Raw genomic sequence first — 24,530 nt, 5'->3', positions numbered from 1 at the left:
ACGTCTTATAGACTATTTATGTATAATTTTTGTATGATGATATTGTCAGTTTAGTTCCACAATTAATACATTTCTATCCAGAGATATACACGGTTTTGTATTTTATCTGAGGTACAGATGCCGTGACTGTCTGTTGTTGTTTCTACTGTGTTGCTTGCTACACAGCAGGGCATAGGTAAGTAAGAGGGTCATCCTGGGATGCTGGACTTTGGCAGTTGCCCAAGGATGCCAGCTCCTGACACCTAACCCTGGCCATAAACCCAATTCACCCATGCAGACCTGCTCAGACTCTCTGCAGCCATGCCAGTAATTCAGACAAAGAGGGAAGCACAAATCCAGCCAGAATTGAACCTAGGACCTTCTACATGGAAGGCAGATGCTCCACCACTGAGCTATGTCCACCCCCCAAAATACTGTCCATGCACTGAGCCCCCTGTTAGGGAGAACTCAAGACTGCAGTGGAATTTGTTAGTTTATTGATTTATGGCAAAACAGGCTAATTCGAGACACATTTTTTTGAGTGGTGGGAATGATTTGTTGAAAGTGCAGAACCTTCTGGATGTTATTAAAGGCTGATTATAATATAGACACTAACTGTAAGGAAGGCAAAATGTATTGAGGCAAGCATCCAAATCCCACTGAAGGAGTGCTGGGAAATTTTCAGCAGAGCTTCTGTTCTCCCATGCTCTGATGGGAGTAGTCTTGGAAAGAAGAGACTAACCTCCTGCTCTCCTGGATGCACTGCCTAGGTGAAAAGAGAAGCAAATCCTGCAAAGTATAAACAAAATAAAAAATAAAAAAACTCCTTCCAGTAGCACCTTAGAGACCAACTAAGTTTGTTCTTGGTATGAGCTTTCGTGTGCATGCACATGAAAGCTCATACCAAGAACAAACTTAGTTGGTCTCTAAGGTGCTACTGGAAGGAGTTTTTTTTAATTTTGTTTTGTCTATGGCAGACAGAGGACAGTGAGGGGACGGGGGCCAGTGCACAGGAACCAAACTAGCAGGACCCATCAACAGAGCCATAGGGGCCCCTGTCTCCATGAACATGATGGGCTCTGAGGCTTAGGGAGCCATGGGTGGAGTGCTCCAGGAGGCCAAGGCATGCGAGGGCCCACAGCCCAGTTCCCTATCTGGCTAGGTGGGTCTTGCTAGCTTTGGGAGGAGGTGTGTGATGCCTCAGCTGGAGTAGGCTCAGAACAGGTTAGGGTCACATGCCTCATCAAGCCCAGATCCTGCAGTCAGCAGGCAAAGTATAAACAGGAAGCAGAGCTGAGGTGTTGTGTCTGCTCAACTGCCCATGTCGATGGGCCTTAACTTGGATGCTCCTAGATGTCCAGGGGATTGTGCTTCGGGTTTGACTCTGGGCTGTATCCTGACTGCTGGACTTTGGACTTGGCTCGACCCTGAACCTTCTTTCCTGACCTTTGGACTTCGCTTGTGTGGATCAACCCTTGGATTTTGAACTTAGCATACTGACTTGGTTTGTCAGATTCATCTGTTCCAGTGGGTCTGTTTTGAGTAGGATAACATTGGAGGCAGCATAAGCTATTCGTTGCCCCATCCCTGCCCCTCTCTGGCACTCCTCTGTCTACATAGGACAACCCCCCTCCCTCCACTGTACATATATATGCTATCCTTTCTCTCTTCATTTTTGGTTCCCTCCCTTTCTCTTCTTCCAGACCTCTCAGTTTTCTGCTTTACTCTATCAATCACCATCAGTGAAAAGACGACAGAGAGGGAGGCTGTTTTATTGGGGGAATAATCAGAGCTCATCTTGCAACCCAGTTTTGGTCCCAGTCCTCTAGTACTTGAAAACCCCAAACCAGTAGTTGGAGAGTGCCCCCACCCTGGTAGCCCTATTGAAATTTAACCAAGGTGTGGTAAGACATTGGCCGAGTGGCCCACATTCCCTCACTTGATGCTATTACGTTAAGCAGAAAGAGTCCATGAGTAGAAACCCCCTCACAAAGCATAATGCCAAGATCTGAATGGAACATCTATTCCTACCTTAAGAAAAAGATCAATGTCTATTTATAGTGACTGGTTATGATTATAATACATGCTCTCTTGGTTATAAAAATATCAAGACAGTATGGTTTTGCTTAATCTATGCTTAGTGTAAGCTAATAAAGCCGTCTGATAATGCTTCTGTTTAATTAGACAAACACTTGTGGGTATTTTGAAAGAACAAATGCCATCTCATTTAGGGGCATAATCACAGCCAAACCCATTAGAAATAGCTTCCAAATGATGGTTGATTTTGATGTGCTCAAATAAACAGTGGATGCATATCACAGTGCAATATTTGTAAAATACAAACTATAAAGTAATAATAAAATACAACTATTGCAAACATTCCCCCCCTTATTGTCTGTATGCTCTCCTAACTAGTATGCTTTATTTATTTATATTTTATTTTATTTTTATCCTGCCTTTCTCCCAGTGCACGATCCAAGGCGGCTCACAGTATAAATTAAAACTGGTAACGACTAAAACACACACAATATTTTTAAAAAATAAAATAAAAAAGCAACCCTATAAAAAACAGCACTGAAAACCTTAAAAAGCACAAGAAAAAGCGCAACACCAAACCTCAGATGATTCTGCCATAGCAGCCAATTAGTGGCCAATGGCCTGGGGGGTGAGGAAAGTAATTGTCTGCTGGCGAAAGGAAAGCAGCAAGGGGGCCAGCCTAGAGGGGCCAGCCTAGCTTCCACAATCTGGGAGCAGCCACTGAGAAGGCCCTTCCTCATGTCCTCATCAAAACTTCCTGTGAGGGTGGCAGGACCTATGGAAAGGCCTCCCCAGAACACCTCAGAGCTGCATTACTGCACATCCTTACTTTGGAATAAGGCCTATTGAGATCAGCATGATTTACTTCCTAATATACATGCAAATGTAGCATTGTTAGGGCATTATTTTGAGATATACAGCGGCATTCTTGGATTTCCTTAGGAAAACAGATTACTTGTAATCAATCACATACCACATTTCTCTCAGTCGCAGTGGCCAATGACCCTGCAGGAATGGCTCTGTTATCGTATAGAGAAATGATCACTCTGCCTATTATTGATTGGCCCCGAGTATTCAGAATCCAGAGGCTTCCCTTTGTTGGCTTCAGAATGAGATTTTGCTTTCCTTTTGGAGAGGGGGGGGGGGAGAAACTATTTTCTTTTCTCTCTCTTTCTACATAAGGAAATAATTCTACGTTCTATCACAGTGCCAGTTTGACTGAATACATTAAGGGGAGAAAACCCTGTATTTTGCTAAATCCACAGAAATCCTGGGCGGATTGTTATTCAAACATGTGTAAGTGATGTTTTGTACTTGAAACCACTGATGTTGGACTGCAAACAATAGTGCCATTTCGCAGAAGAGGAGTTATATGCGTTGGTAAGAAGAGTTGTTACCTTTTTCTTCACATGCATGGGGCTGTGTGGATTGTCCACACTTTGACCATGTCTGGACGATAATAGCTCAGCTCACGAAACTGGGATCTTAACAAGCCTTTGGCTGTGTGTCCCTTTAACCTCTCCCTTTGTGGAAGCTACAATTAAACTAGGAAGTTTCCAATTAACCAGATTCCTATGTCATTCGAACCAGAAAGCAAAGACTATTAGCACTGGTGGCTCATCAGCGGAGGCAGAAGCAGCTGTGGCCTCATAACGGGTGAAGTGGCAGTGATGAGGTCAGGACAGCTCTGAGTTGGTGACAGCAGCTTCCGCAAGCCAGAGGCCCCCCAACCTTGTCAAGCATGCCACCACCATAAAATTACCACTGCCTCTGTGACCATGCACAAGCCGCTGCTGATTATCGGCTTCAGTACATGTGAAGGGCTTGAAACTCCAAACAATAGTTTAATTCGCTGGTTTGTTTCAAAGCTGGTAAACACAGTTTCCCGATAAAAAAGGAGATGGGAAACTCTAGTTAATCAGAGACTTTGGGGTTGAATTGCCTGTGCCATGACATGAGGAGCAAAGGGAGGGTGTTTTTGCAAGACCTAATCACTCCTGCTCTGAAAAACAACCACCACCACCTCCCTTGCATTCTCCTTTCACCCTTCACTGGACGGACAATGGCACAACAAGACTCTTGAAATCTAGTAGCTCTGAGTCCATATCAGCAGCTCCGAAAGCATTGCAAGATAGGAACTGTGGCTTGAAAAAAAAAAGCACACTAAAAGTCTGGCGATCTACCTTTTGGCGAGGGAATAACCTCCTCTTGTGTAAACACAGAGTTTATTTATTCAGACACACACACTTCAACCAACCAACCAACCAACCAACCAACCTACCTCCTTTATTGGCATAGAAAGTTAAACACAGCAAGTGCACTACAAACCAGCACTATTCAAGTTTAAACTGCAAAGTCTAAGTCTAGTTAAGCTTTGATAGTAATCGCTGAATTTAATTCCATTCATCTGGGCTATCCAGATTCCTTTATTAAGTTGATATAAGGAAAGCAATAGCAAACCATTGTAAATTGGAAGATGCAACACTGCCAACAATCTGAAGAAAAATAATCGGAATAAACCACATTTGGAAACCATAATAGCTGTCAGGGTCTCTCTGTTTACATGTTGGTGGCTGGGAATTATTATTCATAACAAAGAGCAAAGTTTGGTAATTAACACAAATGTTTTTCACATCCCTACTGCATGTGGGCTTCTGTCCATAGCTCCCTTTGCTGAGCATAGGGGAGTGTTTAGAGGAGCTGTAGCTTGGTGGTAAGCACATGCTTGGCATGCAGAAGGCCCCAGGTTCAATCCCCAGCACTCTAGGGAGGACTAGGAATGGCCTCACCCGGTCTGAAATCCCAGAGAGCTGCTGCCAGTAAGAGTAGATGAAGGATATGGAAGTCATATGAAGAAATACTGAACCTAGATTAGGAGTGGTGAATTTGCGGCCCTCCAGGTGTTGTTGGGACTCCCAATTCCCATCAGCCCCAGGTCAGAGATGGGGGGAAGTTGTAGCCCAACATCTGGTGGGCACCAGGTTGGCGTAGACAAAGCAGGACAAGATGGAGCACTGGTTCACCTAGCTCAGCATTGTGTGCAGTACCCTTCAACCATCTTTAAGCTAAACATGCATTTGGGGATCCACTTCTTCTTACTTTTATAGTGCTGCTGCTGTTGCAAACTACCTTAGGGCCAAGCTATGACTCAGCTGGGAACTCCAACCCACTTGTCAAAGACCAGTGGTCTATAGTAGGAAAGGGGAGCTTGCTGCTCTCTGGATGTTGTTGGATTCCATTGGTTCCAGCTCATACAGCAAATTATCAGGGTTGACGGCGGTTGTAGTCAAACATAAACACATTTCCTATTCCTGAAATGACTAGCAGAGGTTCTTCCAAGGATTCCAAAAGGGGTCTTTCCCAGCCCTATCAGGAGATGATAGAGACACAGCCTGCAATACTCTGCACACAAGACATGTATTCTACTACTGAACTATGGTCCTCCCTGCAAATATGAGGCAACCAGTCAAGTTGTGCATTCACAGCAGTGCTGGTGGCAGTGGCAGAGAGAAGAAATGCCATGGTGTATCTGCAGCAGCACAACCAGATGCCTTCATCTGCCCCAGCTGCAACAAAATATGTCTCTCCTGTAACAGTCTCTACAGCCACAGCAAGCACTGAGACCTTCCAACAGTTTGACTTCACCTCTCAAAGGTGTACTCCTGCATTGTCTCCCGAGACAGACAGATGCCAACCAACCAACCAACCACTCAGCCACAATGCACTGCAATATTTTTTGCTCTAGGTGAATTTATGACTTCTACACTTGCACCTTCAGTTGGCAAAGGCTAAATGGCAAGTCTTAAATTGTACACAGCTCCTACTTAAGGGTTTCCCAGGGGCATCTGGATGGCCACTGGGAACAAGATGCTGGACTAGGTGGGCCAGTGGCCTGATGCAGCAGGTTCTTCTGACATTAGGTTAAAACTGCAGATGCCTAAGCGAAATGAGAATTAACAACTTCCCAACTGTACCATTTAGTACAGCCTAAAAGGTTTATTTCAGAAAACAAAGTTGTGTCCAACTAAGTTCTACTCACAGCAGACTCATAGAAATTAATGAAGTTAATCATGTTTATCAATTTCAACGAGTCTAGGACTAACAATGGACACAACCCATTCCTGCTAATGGGTTGTGGAAAGCAGAGTTTTATGGCATAGGTTGCAATCCTACCCCCACCCCATCTTATTTGGAAATAAACCCCTACCCCTTTGAATTCAATGGGATTTACTTCACAGTAGACAGGATTAGGATTGCAGTTTTAATTACTAGATGGCACAGGATCCAGAAGTCTCCCATTTCTGTTGTGTTTGTATTGGAGGACAATAAAGTCCTCGTCTGGATTCCTGACTGGTGTGTCCTTTAAGTTTTCCATGAAAGTCAGTTACACTACAGAACCCCAACAAATGGTGTTGTGTGTGTGTGTGTGTGTGTGTGTGTGGCTTCATGTTCACTTCTTTATAAGGAAGTGATTTTGTTTTGGGTTGCAAAATATTAGGTGAATAATGCAAACCTCCTGCTTAAATGCCGCAACTCCAATTCTGAAAAGCCACTTTATTAATCTTGGTGTTGAATCTAGCTGTTTTAAATTACTGTAAAGTATAACAAGAAGTCTTAATGACAATATAGTTGTGGGGGGCCAAAGAACACTGGGAAACATGGGCCAAGAAATGAACTAAGAAGCAGCGCAAGTGAGAACACAAACATGTGCCTGTTGACTGGGAATGGAAAGGGGGCTAAGGAATGTCACCATCTGTGGTTTCTAAAACATTCCATAGGATTAAATTGTTGTGAGAACTTGCCAAATGTATTCCTTGGAGATTGTCTTCCCCTAAAATTTGGAAATGAGGAGGACGGGAATTTAATGGCAGAATTTGGAGATTTCTGTGGTCAAAAATTTATATATTCTGATGGCTTCTCGATGTACATCAACAAATTAATATTGTATGGCTGCCATTTCAAAGCCTCCTCAAGGTGAAGAGGCGTATCTGAAGCCATTAGAGCACAGATGGTTCAAACTATATGCAGATATTCATAGTTGTGCTTTTTCTTTTTGCATTTTGTCTGGCTTTTTTTTGCGCTGTTGAACTGTAATGAATTGTCTCATAATCTATTCCATCTTCTTGCCATTAGCAGGCTCTGAATGTTCACAAATAGGAGCAAAGAACTCATTTTCCAGAGCTTTAATCACACAAAGAGGGAATGCCTAATTCTGTAAATGAAATGGCCTGTGATCACTGAAGCAGAGATTTAATATATCACGGCAAATTAGGTAGATTTTAATAAATTACTTATCTTTCTGAATACTTTACATATGCTTACGAAATAAATATAGCCTGTTTTTTTTTTGTAAACGGCAAAGGGGCCCCTTTACCTATAAAATCCCGTTTAAAATACACTAAAAAGATATTCAGAAATAGAAAAAGCATAAGCTATTCCAAATGAATCTTATCTAGAAACTTCTATCTTTTTTGAGGGGCTGATCCACGGCTCAATTTAAAAAAAAATCAATTAAATCCTTCATCAGCATTGGTTGAAAGCTGGAAAATTGAGTTTCCAGGCTGTTTTCAATCATTGTTTATCAGGATACAACTATTTGTTATTCATGTTTTATATAAGTTTTAAGTGGGATAGAGGGGGTGGGTGAGGGTGAGAAGGGAACCAAAGGCCCAGCCTGGAGCGTAAGATAATCTGATCGATTCTTTTATGGTTTCATCTTGCACTTTGATAGCTATTAGTTGAAATATGTAAATCTCTTTTTCCTGCAGATGAAAAACAAAACAAAACAAAAAAGGGAGGTTTACGCAATCCTCTCCCTTCAAAAAACTTGATAATCACAAACAACTGATTATAATGTTAGCAGAAGGGCAAAAGTTGTGTGTTTCTTTTTATAAAAGCTTGCAGTAATTTAATAAGTCTTGGGACCAGTCTCCTTCTTTATATTTAATTGATAGAAACGGCATGCATCAAAGAAAACGCATACTGAGATTTAATGTGCATAAAATGGATATTAGCATTTTAAAGAGGCAGATTAACACATTAATCCAAGTAATTTTCATATATTGCTTCTAATAAAAGCTTCACAGTATAAAATCCTTAATGAGGCTAATCGCAGGCATTCCATTTAGTGGGGTGATTAGGGATAACATAAAAGTATTTTTAATCAGTTTTCTAAGGCTTAAGGTTTTTTTATTTTATTAAAAATTAAAAATTTGACTTGCATTTTTATTACTGTTTTATGTTAAGGCAAACATCATGTTGAAAATGCAAATAAAGCACATCATTCAATCATGTAGGTATTAATTATTTACAAGCTGGTGTCCATTGTGGGGTAGGGGCTGTAGCCTTAAGGGTGTGTGTTGGGGAGGGAAATGTATAAAAAGGAAAATCCAAACAGACAGGAAAATATACAAAGTTTACAGCTGCAAATTGTGCATCCTTCACATATAAATTATACATTAAATATTCTGTAGCATCTCTCTCTCTCTTTTCCTAGATCTAGCCTGTGCGTTGGTTATGCGGGGAGAAAGCACATCTGTCGACACAGGCTCTCATTTTCAGACCTCCTCATAGACTGAGCGCAGAGCATGGAGGGCTTCCACTGTTACTTTGAGCTTCCCAATTACCGCTCCACCATCTGGTGAATCAAAAACTGGAAAAGAAGCAGAGAGGGAAAGCAATGTCAATAGCAAGTTCACAGACCCTCGCATTCCACACCTTTGAAGAGCTTCAACTTCGGTTGCTGAAATGCAAAGGCCCTTCATTCACACGCACAAAGAGATTGGCCATTTCAAGTAAGTGCATCTGAGAACCGCAGTCAATTGCTCTTTTGAGACCATGAGCTAACCACATCTCCAGATGCGGAGCATACGTTTAACACAGGCAGAAGGAGATAGAGTTGTGGAAAGTCCTGGGTTCTCGCCAACTACAAACACATAGATGAAGGACCACTGCCATCACCTCCTTATGGTGGAGGAAGATGAAACCTGCTCTCCTGCACAAGAGAGAGCTCTTCCTAGGTAGATCACACTACATTTAAAAAAGACATTCCAAATTGGCTGCACATGGTCCCTCCCCATGACTAATAGGTTAATGACTGTCCAAGATTTACCTTATCATCCTGGGAATTTAGGGTAGCTGTAACAATCTTGACATAATAAACCATGGTTTATTGGACTAAGAAGGAGCCCTATGCCTATGTCCTCCATCCTTATCCTTTCCCTCCACCCACAGCTCAGTACTTCCATTGCTGTTTATTAAACCAGTTTCCCAGCGTATCCAAAATGGAAAACTGCCTTAATTTTTGTTTACAATTCAGAACATGAAAGCTGGATCTTCTAAAACACGTCCTCAACCACACACAAAACCAGCATGGTGCAGAGAGATCCACGTTCAAGTTTCCACATCGCTTCACTGGGTAAAACAGGGCCAGTCACTCGTCTCCCAGCCCTAACCTAACTGAGCTGTTGCAAAGATACGGATGAAATCCAGGATAAACAACCAAAACAACAATCTAGTTGTGACCTAAGATTACCAGTTCAAGAACAAATGCTTGGTGTCTGGTTCAGAAGAATGTACCTAAGTTGTAAGGGAGATGCTGGGTTCTGTCTTGTTTTAGGAATTGCATTAAACTGCTCCCAAACACCTCCAGCCTCTAATACACCTTTTATAACTATATTTCACTTAATGAGGTCTGGGACAGCACTCCAAGAACTACCACAATCCAAAATCCACTTTTATAAAAATATTTATCTGGGCCACCTCTATCATTAGGTAGAGTGGCTGCCTCAGTCAACAGGTGATGAGGGGCTTGGAACAGATGGAGTTGTGTGTGTCACATGGCCTCTGCTCAGGTACAGTGGGGAACACTCTGCAGTGGCTGTGTTTTGCACATGGAATGCAAAATGACTTGGGTCTTCTTTGCTATCTCTCTTTTTATAGGACTACCTGATAAAAATTCCACCTCTCCAAGTGGGGGGTGGGTGGAAGCCCAAACAAACTTGGGAAATATTTGGGAACTGAGAGTTATAGCCAGTGCTACTCAGAGTAGACTCACAGAAGTACATGAACCTGAATAACTTAGGTTCATTAATGTCTGTGGGTCTCCTCTAAGTAGAACTAGCATTAGATACAACCCTCAGAGCTGTGAGAAAGCAAAACTAAAGAGAAAATGCCCTGAAACTCACTGTTGATGTCTTGGTCAATGACGTCTTGCCCTTTCCGAAATATCTCCATTAGACTGATGTATGCAAAGCCAATATCTTCACACTCAAGATCTTGCTCATCCTCTGGAGGGTCACTTACTACTGTAAATCGTATGCTGAGAAGGTACAAAAAAGGGGGGGGGAGGTTATAAACTCAAATATTTATTTTTGGAATTTCAGTTTTAATTTCCATTGGAGAATATCAGGGTCAATTACATATTATTCACACTTTTAAGAACTGGGTGCTTTAATTTTAAAGAGAAAGCAGCCACAGGGCCCCAATCCACCATTTTCTTGCTAGAAATTGCTGCCTGTGGCTATTTCTTATCCAGAATGCCATTTGCAGTAAACAGCACATTTGGGGGCAATTGGAAGCCCAAGGTGTGCATGGCATTTTCAGCAGGAAACTAGGCTGCAGTCTCATTTTGAGATCATTGTGCATGGCTTTAGACCAGCTTCCTATGTCCTTGCTCTGTTCCTCCTGTTTTATAAGGGCTATGACACTGTTGAGAAGTTCCCAACACACTCAGTGAGGGACCAGGATGCAAAGAGCATAGGAATATAGGAATCTGCCTAATATCGAGTCAGACCATTGGTCCCGTCTAGCTCAGTATGGTGGTCTACAGTGGCTGGAAATGCTTTTCCAGGGTTTCAGAGAAGGATGTTTTCAAGCCTTACCTGGAGATGCTGGGGACTGAACCTGGGGCCTTCTGTATACAAAGTAAATGCTATAACCATTGAGCAACAGTCCTTCTGCTTATGTATATGCTCAAGGCAGCTTCGGGATTTGTGTTTCTAAAGCACCCGCCACCCCACTCCTCTGCTGAATGACAAATCATCACTCAAGGGAGTTTCAAAAGCAGCTGATGATGCAACAATGTGTTGGTGTGGGTGAAATGGATACAGAGCCAAAAAATCCCACTTGGCTCCCTAAAGGCCTTGGACAAACTTCCAAGTAGCTCTTTGAATCCTGTCCTGGGGCTCCAGTTCCCAGTACCGTCCAATGGATTCAGAGGTCTGCAGCCGATGGTGAAGATGCAAGGAATTGCAGATTTGGATTTGAAGGTCAAGAAGAGCAGTTCGACCTGCTGCGTGGCAAATGTTTTCTTTCTTTTTTTAAAAAAACCCTGAGTGTCAAGCCCCCTTTGTGACAGGCCACATGGTACTGCTTTTCAAAGAGCAAAAATTAGGGACACGGCCAGTGCCTGTGGTGGCCGCAGTACCCTTCTTTCACCAGAAAGTTCACAAGTTCACCCTAACCCTTCCAAGAACATGCAACAAGGTTAAGCTGCAGAAAATATGGCATTGTGAGTCCTGGCTTTAAATGTATTTATATTTTTAATATGTACACATGGAGGCAACTTTCTCTCTGTATCTGTATTGTTCTCTCTGTCTTTCTCTCTCAAAAAACCCCGCACCACAAAAACCTTTTGTCAGCAAGAGAAGATCCCACGATCCCCGTTAAACAGAGCTTTCAAACACATATGTAAAATATATGAGAATGTCCTCTAGCTGTATGAATTCCTCATAGCATAAAGTATCTTAGTCACAATGCTAAGACACGCTGTAAGTTCTGCCAATAAAATTATCCGCTTAAGTACAAAGAATTGGAACGAACTGTCCTTTGCAATGGGACACTTGCTCAAGTCAGGATACAGAATAAAACTAAGATCCTATTTGGGGCAAATTTAAAAATACATTATCCTTTAAGGAGCAGACAAATAGCCTACTTCCCGCTACTTCCCCCTGCTATGTTCGCCTGCGTTTGTTTACTTGAAAACACGGAACAGTACAAACCATAGAGACACATGTAACTCATTAACTTTCCCTGGCACCTTCATCAATGCCAAAATCAGGAGGTCTAGCCAGACCACAGAATGTTGGCTTTGTAGACAGTCAAAGTATGCTGCATATGTCAAGAAATGACAACTATGAAAACATCAACGTCAGTGAGAATTAATCCCACTGTTGATACTGTAGATGCTGCTTTAGAAAACACATTCGCTTCTGAAGGATCAAAATGGGAATGGTAAGGGGAAGCCCCTTTCTACATGAGACAGGACTGAAGCCAAATGCAGGTTTCATTTCATGAAACGTTAGTGGGTTAAAGTGGGGTTATACTATTGATCAAACACTATTCTGTGAGATTCGCTGTGAGTGTGCTTGTTATCTGTGTTAACTGCTCCAACAAAACTGGCATCTCATTCCTTTCCCCTTCATTTCACCCCTCCAGGTGTTAAGAAACTCTTGCTGGTTTAAAGGCCACCAGATGTTAAATTGGTTAAATTAATTTATTAATTTTTTTTAGGATGCAATCCTATATGTCAGGTGAAAGTTTCACTGTACTCAGTGGGGCTTACTTCACAGTAGAGAGGTATAGGGATGCGCTGTAACTTGATTAATCTCTGGGAAGAGCCTTTAAACCAGGGATGGCAAACCTCCTCTAGATGCTGTTAGCCTAAAACTCCCATAATTCCTATTGGCTGGGGCTGATGAGAGGTGTAGTTGAATAACATCTGAAGTGCCACAGGTTAGCCATCCCAGATTTAAATCAAAGGGTTTGAAAGATAAAATCTGGGTGGGTGGTTTGGTTCTGATGTGCGCTTCTTATCATCTTAACTAAACTCTGCATTTATAGGACACATTTCAAGAGTTCCAAACTTTCTGCACTCCTTTCAATCAGATAATAGACCAATATTATTACAGTCCCCCTTGCCCCTACAGCTGAGAGATTGAGGAGGGGAGGCCTTTGCAGAAGTATGGGTTCAGTGTTCAAGTTACGCAATTTTAGTCCTCATTTCCGTTATCACTGATTTATCCTATTGCTATAGCTAGACCATGTGCAGCCAATTTGGAATGATATTTTTATCCTGGGTCCTTTGGTTTCCTAAACTTTAAAGTTTAGTTCCTGTTTCAAATGAAAAAAAAGTTCTGGTATTATTATTATTATATAAGGCATTGTGATAGGAAACATGTGCCGAGGGAGCGATACGCCAACTTCAAAATGTGCTGCGTCTGTGCATTTGAGGGCTGCATCTCCCTTCCTGATGGCCCAACTTCTAAAAGGTGGAACGAGAGTGAGGAGGCTTTATGGATGAGCCTGCCCAGACGGAAAGGCTTGCTTCAGATGTTCTGGAGGTGGGATGGTAACTTCTGGAAAACGCTTCCATGTGGCGGAAGCCTTTTGCGGATACCGTAGCAGATGCAGATGGCTTTTTGTGTGGATGTGTTCGGCCACGTGCTGAGCTGCCATACTAATTCCCCACAGAAGGAGACGTCCTGACTTGACACGCAAGTGATCCACATGGAAAGCTGGTTGCGCCATTCATGGCATTATGGTAATTATGATGCCACAGCAGGGCATGAATTGCTATTTTACTGCGATGCTCCACACTTTTGAAATGCACACGGAACAGTACCTTCAAAAACCAGATTTCTAGGAAGAGGTAGGGATTTCAAAATGAATGACTAAATGCAACTGAACAAGAAGTGAGTGTCTTGTTTGCAATGAGGGCATGCTACAGATTTATATGGTTTGGAACAGAATCTACTCATGAGGTCTCATTTGAAGTACGTTGTCCATTTCTTGCAACCATAAGGCAAGAGCTGATAAGCACAATCTATGGTGGCTCAGACTACTCAGCCGCCCAGCCTAGTACCGTGTATTCTGACTGGCAGGAGCTTGCCAGGGTCTTGCTCAGAGAAGGTACTTGATATCCTTCTAACTGGAGATGCCAGAGATTGAACATGAATATGCATGCTACTGAGTTATATAATTCAAGAAGGACAATCACAAGAGAGTGATGAAGAATCTCCAACAAGACAAATTGGATCAAGAAAGATGCATCTAGTTCCTTCAACCTAATTCTAGAGGGTAAAAAGCATGTCTGAAGCATGGTGATGGAATATGTACACCAATTGCACATAATTAAGATGCCAGCAGTAAGGGAAACATGTTTCTAGTGAGCCTGCTATAAAGCAGGAGTGGATCTGAATGACAAGTTAGCACACTGTATTTTGAAATTATATATAATCTGAATTATTATTATTTTTAAATGTATCTTAAGAGATTATGCCTTGCCCTTCAAAATGTAACCCAGGACAGAGTATAATTGTGGGCATGTGTAGGAAGTGAATCCAACACATGCCCACAATTATGTGCATTGGATTCCTACTGAAATAAATGAGACTTGACCATTGACTGGTTGTGACATAAGGTGAACGGTTGAGCAATGGTATTTGCTTCCTGAAGAATCTGTGGACTTTCCCCGGAGACTTGAAGGTGAGGGAAGAAGAGAATCATTTCGGAACACGAGGAAAAGGTTGTCTATCTCGCGTTCATGCATGGGCTTTCGAAAGATTTCAGTGGGCAAGGATTTAATCTTCTACCCTTGGAGTGACATGGACTTAACCTTGCACAATGATTGTAGAGAGGCAGCATGCCGATGTTTGTGGAATTTCAGCATTTGAGCGAAAGATCTTGCTTAGTCACTGGACTCAAATTAGTCCTGTGAAACAACGATCGGGACACAGAATATGGCACTATTGGGAAATCTGTAACTTTATTTGGAGTTCTGCTCACACCAGCATGTTATCCATCTTACTAATGTATGCAGTAAATCTGGAAGTCCTTTCCTTGTTTGCAGAAATGAAAAAAAAGAAAAGAAAAATCTTTCTGAACTTCAAAGTGCTTTAGATGTGATACATGCCTGCTCTTAAGGGATCACTTTATGGCACTTCCTGTCGGATTCCATTAAAAAATTGTGCACCAGCCAACATACGAAGCTCAATTTTAAAGTAAAATGGAGAAAACAAAGACTACCGTCTTATTGCCAAGTACTACCCTCAGGTCTGCACTGCTTATCTGTCTATATATGGATAACTTAAGTGTGTGAAAGGCTGACTGGCAGCCCTTATACTTCTACCTGAACCAGCAGCTATTCTGAACCACAATCAAAACGGCATGGATCAATTACTCCTCTACAAGGAGAATGATTGTCCTGTAGAAGGAAAAAAAATGGTACACATTGTGCTTGTTGTTCTTTTCTGTTTGTTTTTTTGGGGGGATGAAAATTATAAACAATAAATAAAATTCAGGTGCTACTATGTGACAACATCATGTACCCTTGAAAGAAACATGTAGCATTTATCACATGGAAATACAAAATTGTGAAGTTGAAGGGCATCTGACCCATTCTGCTGCAAAATTTACCTTCCAGGGCTGGGCTCTGATCCTTGAAGCATGGCCTTGAGGAAATCACGCTTCATTTTGTTGTTTGCCTGGTCCACATGTATCACTGAAAAACGCAACAGGAAATGGCAATGGCTGCGATTACTTGCAATGAACGAAATGAACACAATTTGCTTTGCTAGTTATGTGTTTTCAAAGTAACTTCCTTTCGTTTTAAGTCATCGAAACAGGTATTATCCCACAAAGCCCAGCTGTAGAGAGGAATGACATGGTAAGGCGAAGAATGCCTATAGACTTTATAGTAACACTATTTTCTTTTTGATGAACAGGGGTCCATTGGATAAGGCAGATATCCAATCACTATGAAATTTCAGTGGTATAAATTCTCACTACCTGGAAACACGCCTGTATTCAAATATTCCTTCAGCCAATGTCCACGATGAACAGTTCCTGTTTATGGCTTAGATGACTGTATATTACGATGTGGCATGATTCTATTTTATTTTTCTTTCATTTTGGACAACTCTGAAGGATCACAGCTGAGTTGGGGAGCACAAACCCCCCAGGTTCATTGGGCTGGGAAAGCCCCCTTAACCTAGTCTTCCCCAACCTTGAGTCCCCATATGTTTTTGGACTATTACTCCCATCGTGCTGGTTGGGGATGATGTGGGTTGTAGTCCAACATCTGGAGGCCCAAGACTGGGCAAGGTCACCTTAACCCAAGGTTTTAAGTAAGAGAGCTCATTTCATCTGGAGTAGAATGTACCAAGTGTTTAAATGTACTGAAGGTCTGCTTCTGTATAAGTTGTTTTCATATGCATCCTTTGATGAGGGTAAGTAAATCCTTTTACTGTACTCATTTTCTCCCCCCACACACTGAAGGAAAGGATTGTGGGATAGTTCTTAATGCCCTGCTTTGAGGAACAGAATTAAAAACCAGAATCCACTAAATTGCAAATTTTATAAATAAGAAAGTATAGTGTAGATGAACAGAAAGTAGACATAATGCTACATAATCCAGAGAAGTATCTACTTTTAGAAAAGGAAAGCAAAATGTAGAAATACCTGTGGGATTAGAATCCTTATGTATGAGGGCATTTATCATGATTTTGTTGAGTCTTAAATACATTTAACTGCTCAGCTGTGCATATCACAGAGTTGGTTGAAATGTGGTAAAGGGGGGGATCCCCCCATATCTAATAAGTATTTAATGCTTGTAGCCATAGGCTATTGCAAATACAGTAAAATCCCTATCAGCATGGACATAAAACATGGATAAATATACTCTTTGTTCAAAATGTAATCAAAATTAAAATAAATGTAAAACTTTCTAGGATTACTCATCAATTCAACTGGCTCAAATTATCAAGTTACCTTCTACAAAGCACTGGTGTTTGGTTCAAGATTTGCAGGTGGATTTTCTTTGCAGCAATTGGAAACAGTGCAACTTGAAAGGATATATACTTGCATTCATCAGAAAACAAGTCAGTTACTATTACCTGTATTGCCCACTCATCTCCACACACACTGTGACACAAGATAACCATATTTTTTTTTCTGCGACAGGTATACGGTAGGCAGTGCAATAAATAATGTACCTGCTACTATATCAACCATTTCCATTTGTTTATTATCTGCTTCCTGAAGCACTCTTGATGCAAGGCACTGAGTGTAAAACACTAGCTCCCACGTTTGTGTTGGCTTGCCTTTGAAGACATTCTCCAATGGTCCTGTTCCGAGTGGCCCACCTTATGAAGAAGGGTGGGTGGGTTCCACTGTTGCTCCCCAGCAAGTGGTACTAGGAGAAACACTGTCCTTGAACTACAGGGAAGCACATTCATCTAAATGTAAGGAAGCACTTCCTAACTGTAAATACAGAACATGGAACAGGAAACACAGGAAAACAGTGGAAATGCCCCCCCTTTTTGCATAGGGGGCACCTCTTTTGGGGCACAAACATAAGTGACTGGTTCAACTAATGGGTCCAACTAGCAGAAGCCCACACAATGACTTTTGCTAGTGCAACGGGGCTTCCCACCTCATCTGCCCCAATTGGCTCAGTAGTGGCATGGCAGAAATTCTAGAATAGGATCTGGAGGGGAGATTCTTCCATCAGGCAGGCAAAAATGCTTGCATTGACAAAGCAATCTTATTAATGCTATGTTGAATTCCTCCCAAACACTTACAAGGCATCTGCTGGCTATTGGACTCACAGCTGTCCATGGAGGCGCAGGTCAGTTCTGTGTCCAGGGCAGCTGTCTACCAGCTCCATCTGGTACACAGGCTGAGACCCTACCTGCCCATGGACTGTCGCACCAGAGTGGTGCATGCTCTAGTTATCTCCTGCTCGGACTACTGCAACGCGCTCTGTGTGGGGCTACCTTTGGAGGTGACCCGGAAACTACAACTAATCCAGAATGCAGCAGCTAGCCTGGTGACTGGGAGCGGCTGCCGGAACCACATAACACCAGTCTTGAAAGACCTACATTGCCTCCCAGTACGTTTTTAAAGCCCTAAATGGCCTTGGCCCAGTATACCTGAAGGAATGTCTCCACCCCCATCGTTCAGCCCGGACACTGAGGTCCAGCGCTGAGGGCCTTCTGGCGGTTCCCCCACTGCGAGAAGCCAAGTTACAGGGAACCAGGCAGAGGGTCTTCTTCGTAGTGGCTCCCACCCTGTGGAACGCCCTCCTATCAGATGTCAAAGAAACAAACAACTATCTGACATTTAGAAGACATCTGAAGGCAGCCCTGTTTATGGAAGTTTTTAATAACTGATGTTTTAATGTATTTTTAACCTTCTGTTGGAAACCCCCCAGAGTGGCTGGGGAGACCCAGCTGGATAGGCAGGATAGAAATATTATTATTATTATTATTATTATTATTATTATTATTATTAATGTGATGGCTTATGGAATAGGGCTGGCTTAGCCTAAAAAGGATCCATGCAGATTCCACCCCACTATTCCAATCCATAACCATGCATGCATGCTGATACACAGATCAAATTCTTGTGAGTGCTAGCTTATTTCTTAATTGCAATTCAGCTGCATGTAATGGCACACTTCCTCTCGAAATGAATTGGAAAACTTTTTTTGGGTAAAAGCAGGAGCGGATGTTCTGGGTGTTCAACTGGAGTATTCAGATCTGCAATAAACCTTTCCTAAAAAGTTCAATGCAGTTAAAAAATAAATACACAAATACAGGAAGTGCAATAAATCAAATGGTGCAGTACAAAATAGAAATACTGGGACAATTAATCTGAGGCATTCCCTCAATTTACCTACATATCCAGTTAACTCTTTATTTAAATTTGCCTTGTAAAAGGAATGCAAAAATAAATAAATAGCTTTTTAAATACCAGTTTGTGAAATTAGCTATGAGAACAGAAGACGTGAAAAGTTACGTACTTGTGTAACACTATTTTTAAAAGGGGTAATTTGGGGAGTGGGGGAAGAGAACCGGGGGGGGGGGGAACTAACTGCCTCTTTCCATGCTTCCTAAGGAAAATCAACAATGAAAGCCGGAATGGAAGTCGGAACAGTCATGTGATCCAATTGTCATATTGCTGGCAGGTTTATGCTCACACTGTCAGAAGAGATACAGGCAGCATCTAAGAATGCCACACAGTTGTCATTTCCTGTTAATGGCCCTGGCAGTCACGACTGTGAAAGCCAGTGGCTTTTATTGCTTCGCAATGGAAGGGATTTACGGTGGTTTCTTTCTTTCGCCCAGTGAAAGTCAGTGATAGCGATAATGTATGGCAGAGCGCTTGTCCTTTCTGACAGCCCCAGTAATTTAATCCCCCTCTCCTGCCAGAACAGGCAATAAGAAAGACTTCTAGACCAGCAGAGTGGGGAAAGCTACAGCCTGACATTCATCTCTTTATATCCCAAATAAAATAATAAAAAACAAAAACCCTTCAATCAGGTTACGAATGTGGACACCAGTTTGGAGCATCTTCCAGTATCACAGGCACATACATGAAGCCACAAATTTAAGCATTAAGACAAATTGTTATGAGCTGGATTTTACAGATACTACCGGGGAAATAATTGATAAGAATGCAGTGGGCATGTCCAGAGATATTTCCCTTTTGGTCTGAAGCTACTGTCCACATTAATTTTGTATTGGATAAATCCTTGTTATCTGCAGATGCTCATGTACTTTTAAATTATATTCATCTTGTATGGGACTTACAGCAGGACACTAAGAGGGAGCCCTAACGGTTGCCAAGAGACTTAAACTTCGAGCCTAGAAGGACGAAACACCCAACATATATTATGCAATGGCCCCAGGACCTTACTGCCCTTGCAACGTTTAAGCCTATTTCTTATAAATGTCAATTTTGTTTGGATATCTATCAGGACACATATCAACTTACATGTTTAAAACTGAGGTGGATGTACTGATGGTCACTGTATTATTAATAGGAGCTCTTGTTGGCTTGAGGACCAGAGAGGCCAACCAAATTTTATCTTGGCCCCAGACTCCTGACCAAAAGGTGTTGGAGATAATTGAGGTGGATAGGGCGAAAGGACAGGATCTTTTCTGTGGCAGAATCTTTACTATGGAATCCATTCTCTAGAGCAGGGGTCAGCAAACTTTTTCAGCAGGGGGCCGGTCCACTGTCCCTCAGACCTTGTGGGGGGGCAGAGTATATTTTGGAAAAAAAATATGAATGAATTCCTATGCCCAACAAATAACGTGGAGATGCATTTTAAATAAAAGGACACATTCCACTCATGTAAAAACATGCTGATACCTGGACCGTCCGCGGGCCAGATTGAGAAGGCGATTGGGCTGCATCCGGCCCCCGGGCCTTAGTTTGGGGACCCCTGCTCTAGAGAGGTTAAACAGGCTTCATCTTTAGTTTTAACTGGGCCATTTAAATCTTTTTGTGCTTCCAGATGAATTTAAATATTAAGGTGTTTCTTGTTCTTAATCTATAGTTTGAGCTAATGTTTTCTTTTTATGATTATTAATGGAATAATATTATATTAATGATATATTATATTACAGTTTATCATATCCTTAAATTAGTATTAATTAGCATATTATATTATTATCATTAATGTGAGCTCATGTTTTCTCTATCTTTTCTTTTTGTTAAACTTGTTAAATAAATAAAGAATTGTGGATACAGGATTTTGGGGACACCAGCTATGGGTAAATGAGTGCAGACTGGGGCACAAATGAGGATGTCTCTAGTTCAAACATTGCCTCTGCAATGAAACCATTAAGTGGCCGTAGGGAAACAATTCTCTATTGGCCTCAGTCCTGCGGGGGATAATACTGCAGAGTTACCCTACAAGGTCAAAGGTTGAGTACTGTATTGCTACGACTACCCAGGCTTTTAATGGTTTTTAAGTGGTTGATTAATCTCGGGTTTTGTATTCTTTTAATCGGGGGGGGGGGGTTCTTGGTATTACGCTGATGTTTGCTTTTATGACATATTGCTACTTTTTGCTCTGTGTTTTTATGACATATTTTACTTGTTTTTACGATGTATTGTTACATGCTGTTCTGTGTTAGTTTGTTTTTTTAATGTTGTAAGCTTCCTCAAGAACTATGGTTTGTACATTGGATATAAATATTTTAAGCAGAGAAAATATTTGTGCCTGCTCCCAACAACCGCTCTCATCCAAATTCCCATAATGCTGCCACCCACTAACTTGGAATAGGGATAACATTGAGGAATCACACTCTACTGCTTAACAAAAGTCAGATGAAGAAAATTCCTTTCCTCCCCGCACACTGCACACTAAATCTTATGTGCTATACTTCTGATCTCTTCTGAGAAGTTTTACAGGCTCCCGCTTCTTCGAAAAGCAAAATACATCAATTCCCATTTCACCAATTTTAAAGCTTCCCGAAACACGAATGTCTAGATTATGAACCAAAGCAAGAAGGCACAAACATGGAAAACTATAATTAAAAAAAAATCTACAGGAAGCTTAGGGTTTTTTTGGGGTGGGGAGCCTTATATTGGGGAGAGATCTGCTCTAAGCCCTGAAAGGGTTTAATACAGGGGCCCCCAAACTAAGGCGCGGGGGACGGATGCGGCCCAATTGCCTTCTAAATGCGGCCCGTGGACAGTACGGGAATCAGCGTGTTTTCACATGAGTAGAATGTGTCCTTTGATTTAGAATGCATCTCTGGGTTAATTGTGGGGCCTGCCTGGTGTTTTTACATGAGCAGAATGTGTGCTTTTATTTAAAATGCATCTCTGGGTTATTTGTGGGGCATAGGAATTCGTTCATATTTTTTTTCAAAATACAGTCCGGCCCCCCACAAGGTCTGAGGGACAGTGGTCCGGCCCCCTGCTGAAAAAGTTTGCTGACACCTGGTTTAATATGTAAGGGTCCATGGATATTGGAGGGCATACTGAGCAAAAGATCCACTGTTGGAGGTAACAAGTCTCTGAATACCAGTTGCTGGGAATCACAAGTTGGAGGGAGAATGCTGTAGTAGTCATACCTTGGTTCTTGAATGCCTTGGTACTCAGACGTTTTGGCTCCCGAATGCTGAAACCTGGAATTAAGTGTTCCAGTTTTCGATGCAGCTTCTGATTGAGTGCAAGAAGAAGGTTCTACTGTACTTGGGTCCTGCTTGTGGGCTTCTCATAGGCCATAATAAGAACGGGATGCTGGTCTATGATGGGTCATTGGCCTTTTCTGGCAGGCTCTTCTTATGAGCCAGTGTGGCAAGATCCCTACCACCCTTGCCCATTGCTCTCTCAGTATGTAGGAAACCAACAGATGAATGTGAAACAAGAATCATGTAAATGAGTAGGTGGAATGCTCTATCCAAAGCTCCCCCATCAAACCCCTGGAGTCTCCCTACTACTTACCCAAGTGAACCTACTTATGCCAGGTCTCTCTATTTCTTACTGTCACACTCTCCATATTCAGGGAAACATATCTCAGGCTTAATAAGATATGAATGTGCCTTTCACCCGCACATGCACCCCACTTTGTGGCATAAAGCAACCAACCAAAGAGTAAGTCTTAAATTAAACCTAGTTTCTCATTTCTTTCAGAGCAAGGAACTATGGCTACCAGCTTCAGAACAAACCAATATATTAAACCATGGTCTGAAGTTAGTTTAATAGCCTGGCTAGTTCTGAAGCTGGTAACCATAATTCTCCACTTCAGATAAAAGAGGAAATTACGGTTAATTACAGCTTCCTGGTTTAACTGCAGCTCGCAAAGGGGTTGTGTGTCAAGGAAATAGGTGGCATCTTAAGCTGGAATAAAATATTCTGAATGTAGCCAGTGCCTTTCAAACTATCCTATAAACTAGGATAATTTGGGCAATCAAGCAGTATTTGATCGGAAGGGATGCTGGAAAACATTGTGACAGTGTGATTGATTTTACTGGTGTCCTGATTTCTGGACCTTTCAACATTTTGCTTTCTACAGCCATGAAGGTTAGAAAGACACTTCTCCCCAAACCTGAATGCTGACATGGTCTCAGAATAATACGGATGTGCCAAAATCTTTTCTGTGTTGTGAACATGGAAAGTCCCCTTCCTCTATCATCCTATTCAGAATCCAAAGTGCATCCAGACATCAATTCTCTCTTATCCCCCCCTTTCTCTTGCCTTGCCTCAGGTAACTACAATTTGTCCAAATAATCAACTACTCACTCCACAGAGCCAAAGGCTTCTGATCTATATAGGTCTCATAAAAAAAAAAAAAACTTTGGAAGATTTCATTAATCTTGCCCCTTTCTATTGTCAATTCCCAAGCAGGTTTATATACAGCCAAGATAACATTCTTTAGGCCCTCGATCATTAATCTTATTTCCAGGCCCCTTTCTTGCCTTCTCAGCATTCTCATGGCAATATTCTCTCAGCCCTATGAAATATAAATGCTATTTCCTTGTTATCAGTGTCTATCAACTGAACTTAATCTTTGTTATTTCAATTATGGTGGCCTTGTCTGGGGCGAAAAAATCATTTTGTCAAGGTGAAATTAAGAGTCGACCCCAACGGTGTAACTATCTATTTTGAGTTAGAGGAAAGTATAAGGTCAGTTTGCTTGCATCTACAGTATTTCCCCCTTAAAGTTAGAATCATCACTCGGTTGAGTTTGAAAGCATGAGCATGACACTTGCCTGCTTACTATTGCTTTCCTATTTTCACCGCTAGCAGATCAAGTTATTTTAAAACTGACCCACATTGAGGCCCTATCCTGGGGCAGCCAACCTGGTGTTATTCAGATGTTGTTGGACAGCAGCTCCCATCAGCCCCAGTGGCCAATGGTCAGGGATGATTAAAACTGTAGCCCATCAGCATACGGAGAGCACCAAGCTGGCTATCCCTGCCCTACCCCAGGGATCTTATATTGAAACCAACATATGTCAACATGGTGCCCATCACCCCTGGCCATAGGGGCTGGAGGTAACAGCAGCCGTACTCCTATGAAACTGTGAAGGATGTTTGGAGGAACCTAGTGGGGTAGAGCTAGAGATGGCCACATGCCAGAAAGAGCAGAAGAGAGGGTCTAGTGGTAGTGGTATCTCAACTTGAGCTTGGGGTGACAAACATCCTAGATACAGGGCTGGTTTGGGGACATGTCTAAGACCTGGATCAGGAGAATTACATAGGGAAGGGGGTTAAACTATGTATATAGCATATGGTTATGAATTTATTTCTCCTTCCTCTATATGACTTAACTGTCATACACCTGACATACAACTGTCACAAGGACTTAACTGTCCTTATACATCAACCTTCCCCAGTCCGATGCATTCCAGATGTTTTGGATTAGCACTCTCATCATCCCCAGGTAGCACATCTGTGCTGCCTGGGGCAGATATGAGTTGTAGTTCAAAACTTCTGGAGGGAACCAAGGTGGGGAAGGACTGTTTGGGTATGGGACTGGCAGATTTACATCCCTTTCAGCAGGACGTTTAACTATGAAGGAGAATAGATGTTAGATATGTCTGGCATCCCTTTCCGTCTTTCCCTAAATTCACTTAACACAGAGCTATATATAGTTCTTTACATGGATAGATTGATCCACATAAGAAGAACCATTTGGCTCCATCATAGTATAACAATAAGATTTAATTTATGTAAGACTACCTTGCTTCTACCTATAGATTTTTTAA

At 41.9% G+C, this 24,530-nt stretch overlaps 1 protein-coding gene across 2 annotated transcripts in view; it reads right to left on the bottom strand.

Annotated features, from left to right (window-relative positions):
- Positions 1-7,939: 7,939 nt before the first annotated feature.
- The window catches only part of RPGRIP1L (RPGRIP1 like), a 72,831-nt gene continuing 56,240 nt past the window's right edge, over positions 7,940-24,530 (bottom strand). For both annotated transcript variants that reach the window (XM_033156866.1, XM_033156865.1), the window contains 3 exons: positions 15,433-15,517; positions 10,203-10,336; positions 7,940-8,668 (listed from right to left, as the gene is read on the bottom strand). In XM_033156866.1, the coding sequence (XP_033012757.1) occupies positions 8,574-8,668; positions 10,203-10,336; positions 15,433-15,517 (314 nt within the window). In that variant the 3' untranslated portion in view covers positions 7,940-8,573. The remainder of the gene's footprint in view (positions 8,669-10,202; positions 10,337-15,432; positions 15,518-24,530) is intronic.

This window comes from Lacerta agilis, chromosome 8 (genome assembly GCF_009819535.1).
Source record: "Lacerta agilis isolate rLacAgi1 chromosome 8, rLacAgi1.pri, whole genome shotgun sequence".
Classification (NCBI taxonomy): Eukaryota; Metazoa; Chordata; class Lepidosauria; order Squamata; family Lacertidae; genus Lacerta; species Lacerta agilis.
Note: the sequence above shows the minus strand (reverse complement) of the source record. Positions and strands in the feature narration are given on the sequence as shown.